The following is a 10,048-nucleotide window of genomic DNA, read 5'->3' on the forward strand; positions in this document are numbered from 1 at the left end:
AAATAACTTTAATAGAGGTCTAAAAAGAAAATCTCCAAGCTCCATCCTGGAGTTTTCAAAGAAAAAAAAGGAAAAAACGGCCCGCTGAATTAGGACCTTGGATTATTTTGATTGGATCTCTAACCGTCTCGTATACAAATAAATCTTGAACAATTAAAAATACCATGATACCGTTTAAGAAAACAATTCGACAAATAAGTTATTTGTCGCCACCTTTGCGCGGACACATATACGGTGTTATTTCATTTATATTTCAAATGTTGGGTGTTTAAAGGGTAAAATTCCGTGGCATATTTTTGTCAATAGCATACGTTGATAAAAATAATATCAAACATTACTGTTTAATTAGAAATTTACAATGTTACATAAATAAAAAAAAATAAAAAAACACAAGAAAATTTGTTAACAATCTGAATGTACAGAACCTAGGGACGAACTGTCAAGGAGAAGAAAAGATTAAAAATTTAAAATCAAAACATAAACGGCGTTGGAGAAAAAACTGGAACTGCTATCATCTCATGACTCGATTTCCTGCAATTTGAGCTCAAAACATCATAAGATCAGGCTTATAAGCTGTAAATAATCGTTTGAAGTTTTCAACATGAGTAGTTGTTTTTTGTTTCTAATAGTATATAGAGAATTTTACCAATAATTGTCGTGAAAGGGCTCAGATCGAGTTCTTCTCGCCGATTTAGGTTTATTCAATAGGTTCTTCTCAGATCTAGCGACGGCCGTTGATTCAGGGCTTCGTCTGAGCACGCCGTCCTCCTCAATTGCCTTCAGCACCGGCCTCCAGTGCTTTGTCGATTTTCGTTGATTTGTGCGCCGGCGAGATATACAATCATCGGCGGAAATTATCTCCGGCTTCGTTGTGTTGACAGAACAACCGAAACAAAAAACGCGATCGGAGAAGAAAAGCTTCATGGATACAAATCAAATTACACAGTTTTTTATTCTTTACCTGGATTTTGAGGAGTAACGAATCAAGAAAGGGAAAAAGGGTGAAGCATATGGCTTGTGTGAGCTTTCTCTTTAATGGCGACTCGATAGTTGAATTGGAACATTCTGCTTCAATTCATGTTCTTATAGTAAAAGTCACGAAAGAGAAGTTGAAAGGGATAGAGTCAGGTTTCTAACGTGGCTTTTTCCAATCCAAATCCAAAAGATTGTACACTCAACACTGTGTCTGGGATAGTTTCGGTCATTTATTATTGAATTTCAATAATTTATTATTTTATTTATCTTTATGAAAAAACGATTAAGATTTAAAAATTTTAAAGTGCAGCCATCGACATCGTAATTCAATGACAAAACTATAAAAATAGTCCTGATTTGTATTTTTTCAAATTTTGGTCAGTTAAAAAATTAATAAATAAATAAATAAATAAGAACAATTTAGTTATTTCATTTTTGGAATAGACCTAATACACAAAGAAATGGATAATGTCATAAAAAACCTTAATTTTGCAAGAAAAAGTCTGTTTTACCTTCCAGCGGATTTTTGGGTCGTTAATGCAACATACTTGTCTCATTGTTTGCGTTTATGCCAAATAACCGGTTGCAAGAAGGTTTACCGGTTACCCCTCCACTTACCCATCAACTGTAGAAGACGTTTCCCCCGTTTCTTAACCAACGACGAAATTAACCCCGTTCGGTAAACATTAGACATAGAGCTCCACACCCTCTCTCTGAAACGTCAACTCAATCTCAGTAAATCGTACTCTACTGAAAAAAAATCTTGGGCTTTTGGGAGGGAATCATCACGAAATTTGGGTATTTGAAGAGGATTAGGTCTACACTGTTGGTATCGTTGTTCAAGCAGGAAGAAAGTTGGGTGATAGTCTCGTTGAGTTGTTGAAACACTCAGAGATTCCATTCTCAACTGCTTCACACGCATAACCCCTATCAAAATAAGCTCTACACCATGTTTTTGGTTGTCTTGACATCAAGTACTCATATGCAGATGGGTTCAACTTCTTGATGGTTGCCATGTGCCTCATAAAGTCACTTTCTACACACCTCATTGATGTAGCCCAAAATAATTTCTTGAACTCCAACCCTGTGTATGATTTCTTGAAATTGGCATAACATGCCTGGCACATTGCCGATGCTTAACATTTGGGAGTATATCTTTTACAGCTTCAACCAATCCCTACAAGACAAGAACATTCAACTCAATATGCATCCCTTTTAAATTGTGTTAACATATATATATATATATATATATATATATATATATATATATATATATATATATATATATATATATATAATGGAGTATTGAAAACAAACCTTATGTTGGTCAGATATCACCACCAATCCTCTGCCACCATGAAGGTCTAGACGATCTCTAAGAAGCTCAATAAACCAAGTCAAGTTAGGCTTGTTTTCAACATCAACAACAACCCATGCTATAGGATATACCTGGTTATTAGCATCTATACCAATGGCAGTCAAGAACTCACCCTTCACATGTCCTTTCAGGAAGCATCCATCCAACCCAATTACTCTTCTACACCCTAATTTCCATCATTCACTTAGAGCTTTGAAACCTATGTAAAATCTATGGAAGTAGTTCTTCCCATCTAGATTGATAGTGACACTAACTTTGCATGTAGAACCTGGGGTGGAAGTAGCATAATGTTCAGTTAGTTTTCCTTCAATCAACTCAGTGGCCCATTTTTTTCCCTACAGACTTGCCCAATGGATACTACACACCTCAACCTTTGTTTGATATAAGCAATCATGTCCTTAAGTTTCATCTTAAGTGTGTTTGTAATTTCAATAATGTAATGCCTACCTATCCATTCAGGGGAAACAAGACTTTCAAATTTGAACTTCCTACTGCAACGATGCTCTCCAACCAAATTTTTAACTTGAAATGATTTTCGATTGTACATCCATCCAGCATACAATCTGAAAGGACAATCATTCATCTCTGTCCTCTTCACACATCTTGCAACCGTTCTAGTTTTATCACATTTTTCAAAGTATATCTGATATCCATTTAACACCCCATAATTTTGAATACAAAACTTAAGTTGTGCAGGAGACTCAAACATATCACCTACCTTAGGTTCCATCTTATCACATGGTGTGTTTGGATCACGAATTTGTGACAACCCGTAATTTATTCCGTCGCTGTAAACCATTTTCGTTAATAAAATTTATTTTTATTAAAATTTTCCATTAACTTTTAGGTTAGGCAAATAAATTAATGTTTTTATTTTTATCTTCTTAAGTGTCGGGACGGAATAAAAACACGTGAAAACATCACAATTTTTATTTGGAAAATTCTTAGATTCGACCACGTCGGGTTATGACAACTAAATCGGGTACGACCATAAGCCTTGTTTAACGTCGGTATTGGGTGGATTCCCACTTGGCCACAAACTCAAGCCTTATATAAAGGATGAGTGACTTCATTTGAGCTTTTTCCCACCTCCTCATAACTTTCTCTCCCTACTCTCTCTCTCTCTCTCTAAAACTCAAGTTTTGATCCAAAAACGCCCTTTCAAGCTCCAAAATCGTAAGTAATCTATCCTAGCTTGTTGTTTAACTTGTTAAGCATGCAAATCTATGTTGAAATCACCCAAAACTCTCAAAATCACGTGTTTACGGTTTGGGAACACCTCCTAAAACCGTAAACTCCCTTAAAGGGGTTTTGAAGCCCCAAAACCCTTCCAAATCCTTTCTAGTGTTTAGCAAAGACTTAAGGACTTGCATGTACGAGCTTAGAACACCAAAATCATGTCATTTGAGTTGCAAACATGAGTTTACGGTCCAAGAACATTCTTGGACCATAAACACACCTTCATAGACCGTAAACACCTTTTAAGGTGTTAAATTGCCCCTTAGACACCTCCAAAAGCTTCCATGAGTGCCTAGAACCTTGTATTTCTTCATGTGATGCACCAATCCATGCACAAATGAGCAACACTTGAGTTTACGGTTTGGGGAGGTCTCCTAAAACCGTAAACACCTCCAAAGGGTGTTTAAGTGCCCTTAACACCTTGAATTGCTTATATTTGGGTCTAGAACTTTGTATGCTTAACCTACAACCACCAAAACACATGAAAAATGGACAAACATGAGTTTACGACCGTAAAATCCCCAAGGGTTGTTCAAGAACCGTAAACCCCATTTCCAAGGTCATTTCAAGTCCCGTTCACCTCCTAAGCCTTTGATTCAACCTTAGAACCTTCCCTTGTGCATTGTAAGACCTTTAAACATCCAAGAACACACCATCCATGAGTTTACGGCCGTAAACTCATGGGGATATAGTCTTTGGACCGTAAACACCCTAAGGGTCTACTCATGAAGAGTAAACTCCTTATCTAGGCCCTACACACCCTTAGATGCAACCCGAATCATTCCTAACACTTGAGATAAAGTGTTTTCGCGCCTCGGAGTGTATTTTCTTACTTAATTAGTAGTTCAAAGTCTAATTAGATACAATTATGTATCTCCGTATGTTACATAGGAACCTCACGCGTGTTCAAGCCTTAAACTAATACTTAACATCCTACCCGACACATTTCTCGTCTGGTGAGTTCATACCCCTACACCATTTTCCGTGTTTTTCATGTTTTTAGGGGGAGAATACAAGCAAAAGTACAAGGAAACTTGTACTCAAAACTTATTATTTCGTATGATATAATTACATGTTCAGTATGATTTTGACACTGAAATCTGTATTAATCAACCGTTTAACTTGCAGAGTTAGTTTTCAACCTTATTGCGAAACTCATTATAAAATGTTATGTTTTATATTTCACAAAGAATTTCATGTCATTCATAAAACATGATTTTCCGCATTATTACTTGTAAATTCGTTATTCTTAAAATTGGAGACACGTCCTCTGAAACACTCGACAGAGATATGCGAGTGGAGGACCGCCCCTGTAACCAAAATCTCTTAGAAGGAGAGCGTGACTTGAGTGTATAGATCTATACGGGGCTGACTACCCTACACCTTGCTGCTAGCTATAGTGGGACCGGCGGGTCTACGGGTGACAAAACTCATAAAATGATAATGGACTTCATATTGCCATATCTAGTCTATCGTATGGTTATGGAACTCGCAAACTTAGATAATGGAGATTTACTTTTTAGTAATAAAGAACTTAGTAAATTAATAACCTTAAGAATTAATTTACAACCCACTTATTAGTTTTATATACGTGTTAAAACTAATGTACTTTTCAAGGATAACCAGGCTTTCAGGACACTTCACTTAAACGCTACAAGTATGGTAGATACTTGTACACTTCATTCCGAATCAATAACCAACCACCAACTTTTTAGGAAAATAAGGGTTTTTCCTGGGATAACTTAACTTTTCATAGACAAGCGGTTTAACAAATGGATAACCAAACTTCTTTTATAAGAAAATATGAGATTTTCTTGGAAACAACTTTTCTCAAACTTAAAGGAACATTTTATTTCACAGAAACAAACCACTTATGAACTCACCAGCTTTATGCTGATATTCCTAAAACTGCTTGTATTCTCAGGTCAACGTTAGACAGGTATCTGGCAATCTTTTGGAGAAGATGGAGCATTTTAGCAGTCTCATCTTTACTTTTGTTATACTAATGTATAGATAAAACATGTATTACTTTACTTTTAAACAAATGTAAATATTTCTATGTGATGTAATGGTTGTGTTTACTATGCTTACTATGTACATTGGTTGTGATACTTTACATGATGTCCTCCACCCCGGAGCGTTTCCGTCATCGGTTTCGGGGTGTGACCGATTGGTATCAGAGCCCTTGTTTATAGTGAACTAAGTATACCAAACCTTACATGGTATATAACTATAAACACTAAGGGGCCGAAGCGCTCTGAACTAAAAGTATACTTTAAAATATAAGTATTTTTAAAAAGTACACAAGAATATCTAAACGCCAGAAACCGTAACCATGAGTAGAACAAAACATAAGTAATTGGGTGTTGTGCACCGTGGTTAAACCTGGGCAGTTATGTAGTCGTGTCTAGGGTCAATATAGTCTGATCAACTATATTCATTCGAGACACGGTGTAACACCCAAAGTTTTGAAGGCCAAGAAAGGAAAGAAAACCCTAACTTTAAGAGGGGACTCGGCGAGTCCAAGGAGGAACTCGGCGAGTCCAAGCGGGATCCGGGTCGAGGAGTAAGTGACCGACTCGGCGAGTCGGCCAAGGAGACTCGGCGAGTTAAGTCTGTTCGAGGAAAACCCTAAATTCGGGACTTGGGGTCTATTTAGGCACGTCATTCTCTCCCCTAGGGTTCCTTTACAGCCCCTCTAACCCAGAACACTAAACCCTAGCTGCCATATCCATTTTTGAGCTAATTATTGTCTTGAGGAGTGCATTAAAGCTTGGAGAAGGAAGAAGGATCTTGAAGGTGCAAGGAGGGGGCTATAGATCTGAGATTGGGAAGATATTTCTGAACATCTGAAGGTATTAAGTCATTTCCCTTCCTTTAGATCTATTTTGGTTGTGAGTTTTGGGGCTTTTAGCCATGAGTAGTGATCCATTTGAGTTAGAAGCTGGATCTGCAGTTGCTACTTCAGATCTAAGTATATTTTGGTCTTGGAAAGCATAAAGTTTCAGCCCTTGAGTTGGTTATGGGGCCTCTTTGCCTTAAACCCTAGTTTATGGTGTATTTTGCCTAGATCTCCTTCTCTACACGTAAAGTTTGCAACTTTACGTGAGGAATAGGCTTGGGAAGGGTAGATCTACAGTTTGGAGTCCATGCATGACTCAAAAGTCCTCTACATGTATAGAGATCTGAATGGACTCGGCGAGTCCTTTGAGTGGACTCGGCGAGCAGCATGAAGTTTAGGAGGAAATCGACGAGTAGGATGAGCAGCTCGTCGAGTCAGATGAAGTTGGGCAGGAACTCGGTGAGTTGGATGAACAACTCGGCGAGTCTGTTGAAGGTTGTCTTGGACTTGGCGAGTCTGTTCTTGGACTCGGCGAGTCAGGTCGCGAAACCCCAAACCTTTCGAGTTTAGACTCAAATCAGTGAGTCTATTGGAGAGTCGGTGAGTTGGACAGGTCAGGACTCGGAAATCGGTAGGCTCGGCAAGTCATGGACTGACTCGGCGAGTCGAATCGCGAATAAAAGGACTCTGAACATATGAACTCGGCGAGTCAATAGGATGAATCGGCGAGTAGGGTTGACCTGGAGGGTTGACTTTGACCAAAGTTGACTTGGTTGTCTTTCGGGGGTCGGTTAGACTCAATTTTGCATTGATATTGGTAGCTCGGGGAGCGAGTGGAGCAGGAGTTCAAAGAGTTGCCGTGCAGCAGCTAGTGGGTTCATCAGCCAGTTCAGCCAGTGCAGGTGAGTTTCCCTTTGTGTGAATGGGTCTACGACCACAATGCCGGCCCATGAAGTTATAAGAAGAAGACCCGGGGGTTAGCCCTAGGCACTGTATGCTAGTATGATATTCGGGTCGAGGTCCAATGATAGAGGGCGGGTGCCCAAGGAATGGTTTATGTGATAGTTTATACTTGTTGTCTGTGTGATACCTGTATGTGACTGGTAGGGAGGTGAGTGTGGGCGAGGTCCCGTATCTCCTCAGTAGCAGAGTGTGGATGGTGTTCCACATCTTAGTAGCAGCAGATCAGGGGCGAGGCCCAAGTTAGGGAAGGAGTGAGGGTGGGCTGGGCCCGTACCTCACCATCAGCAGGAGTATGGACGGGGTTCCATGACTTATCAGTAGCAGGTCAAGGGCGGGGCCCAGAGATAGGCGAGGCCTTAGGACAAGATCCGTTAGTATGTGTTTAGCTCATGTGATGTGATGTGATATGTTTATGTGCTATTATATGTTAGTGGGCGAGGCCCTATGACAGGCGAGGCCTAAGTGAAACAGATCTGTAACCGAGCGGGGCTCGTATCTAGGCGGGGCCTGGAGCGGCGGGGCCGTTGTAGCGGGCGAGGCCCAGGATAGCGGGGCGTGGCCCATTATGTGCAGTATGTGGTTATGCATGGTATGTGGTAGGGTGGGGAACTCACTAAGCTTTGTGCTTATAGTTTTTAGTTTTGGTTTCAGGTACTTCCGGTAGCGGAGGGAAGAGCTCGGGGTGATCGCATAGCACACACCATAGATTAGACAGCCTGGGAATGTTTACTCTGATAACGAACATGTATTTTGGAAACTAATACTCTGTTTATGTTTTGAAATGATGAATTTTCTTTAAGTAATGTTTTATTAAAAGAAATTTTTAGCCTTGAATTTTGGGACGTTACAAGTGGTATCAGAGCCAGGTTTGAGGGATTCGGACATGCTCTCGGGTGTGTTTGAACTCAAACTGAGGAATTGGTATGGAAGATTTCAAAATGAAAAGACAGTTTTGTAAAAAGAGAGTTTTGGGAAAGAAAACAGTTTTAGAAAAGCAAAAATAATTCAGAAAGAAAAGAACTTTGAAAAGAGAAAAAGAGTGTGGTGCATGCAATCAACCGAGCTCAAGTAAGTACCCCAAAATACCCATACAAGTTTATGTTATGATTATCAGTTGATAGAACAGCATGCTAGATTAGGACAAAGGATCTTGGGATGATGCCTTATGTGCCTATTATATGTGTTTTGAGCTGAATGATAGTGCTGATTAGACAGTAGTAGGATAGCTTGTTTAGGTTATGCCTGAGTTTATGAGTTTGTGTGGGTCTATGAGTTTGTGTTGCATGCTAGTTCAGTTTCTTGCTATGCGGATATGATTGCTTGAGTATGTTGCGGTTAGATTTTCCCTTGTCTGAATGTTGTTTGCTTTGTGCATTGTGGGATTTTGAGTGATGAAAGTTAGCCATTAGTTGGATACGACGCATCACATGTGACCAGGGTTGAATAATCTCAGAGTGCTGGATTTGGTCCTATTGCGCAACTCTTGTTTGAGTCCAACCGTTTTAGGGAAGAGTCTTTTACTTGAAAGATTATCTGAGCCTCGTCACATGTGATGGTATCCAGATGATGGCTAATTGGTATCACAAGGAGGCCTTCAGCAGCTGAGGACTGGTTTGAGTTGAGTCAGTGGTTTTCCCAGGGTAAGCCTAGGATGAGATAGTGCTGGGAGCAGTAGTAGTGGATAAAGGACCTGGTGGAGTCAAAGAAATTCCTAAGGAAAGTACGGATAGATGTGGAAGGTAGTATGGGCCCGTACTACTGGAAGCAGAGGATCCGTACTCGATTCGGGAAAGGCCGAGACAAGACCGGGAACCTGGTAGCGTGTGTTTGGTCTCGCATCAGTGATGAGTATTCTGATAGTGGTTGTGGTATATTTTCAGCATGGTGACGGTGCGAGAGAGACCAGTGGGCGGATCAGGCGCCGGAGAGGGATCAGGCTCGGGTTCAGGGGCCGAGCAGCTCGAGGAGCGAATGAGGGAGTTGATATCAGCCGAGGTTACGTGCAATATTTTAGATAAGACTCCTGTGATCTTTGGCACGGTCAAGGAGGGTATATTGGAGATTTTGGATGAGAGACTGGGAGCCTTCCATACTGAGATGATGGCATTGATGGGGGCACGTACCTTGACATTTCGGGAGTTCAGGGCTTGCGGGGAACCAGATTATCATGGGGCTAGGGACCCCATTGCTAGCAGCAGATGGTTGGCTGATGTTACCAACGCATTCCGTATGAGCTGGTGTCCTGAGGGGGACAAGGTCAGACTCGCTTCCTGTCTTCTGAAGGACAGAGCGAGGGATTGGTGGAAGGATATTGGTCATGCTTTGGGGGATGATGCCGCGTTGGACGCGATGACTTGGAGCGATTTCTCGGCCAGGTTCAGGGCAGAGTTTTCACCGATTATTGAGGTGCAGCAGTTGGCACAGGAGTTTCAGGATTTGACGCAGACCACTGAGACTGTGGCGGAGATCACCGCCAAGTTCAGGTAGTGGGCTCTTCTGGTACCGCAGTATGTCGCGGATGAGGAGATGAAGAAGGCCCGATATCACGAGATGTTGAGGGCTGACATCAGGGAGTTCGTGAGCAGGTCCGGCTGTAAGACGCTGGAAGATATGATTTCTCGGGCCAGGGAGAGGGAAATTGATTTGGAGCA

General features: G+C 40.9%; 1 protein-coding gene across 1 annotated transcript; it reads right to left on the reverse strand.

Moving 5' to 3' along the window:
* Positions 1-312: 312 nt before the first annotated feature.
* LOC111903479 (uncharacterized) lies at positions 313-1,173 on the reverse strand. The gene is made up of 2 exons (XM_023899243.3): positions 647-1,173; positions 313-531 (listed from the first exon to the last, which is right to left on the reverse strand). Exons 1-2 carry the CDS (start codon positions 922-924, stop codon positions 471-473), a joined length of 339 nt encoding a protein of 112 aa, XP_023755011.1. The 5' UTR covers positions 925-1,173; the 3' UTR covers positions 313-470.
* Positions 1,174-10,048: the final 8,875 nt, after the last annotated feature.

The sequence above is a fragment of the Lactuca sativa genome, chromosome 4 (assembly GCF_002870075.4).
Source record: "Lactuca sativa cultivar Salinas chromosome 4, Lsat_Salinas_v11, whole genome shotgun sequence".
NCBI lineage: Eukaryota > Viridiplantae > Streptophyta > Magnoliopsida > Asterales > Asteraceae > Lactuca > Lactuca sativa.

Bases quoted from the DNA above. Each gene is read 5' to 3' on its own strand.
- LOC111903479 (XM_023899243.3), bottom strand. From the start codon at position 924: ATGAAGCTTTTCTTCTCCGATCGCGTTTTTTGTTTCGGTTGTTCTGTC. The intron at 532-646 runs GTAAAATTCTCT...CTCAAATTGCAG, and splicing joins CCCTTTCACGACAATTATTG to GAAATCGAGTCATGAGATGA.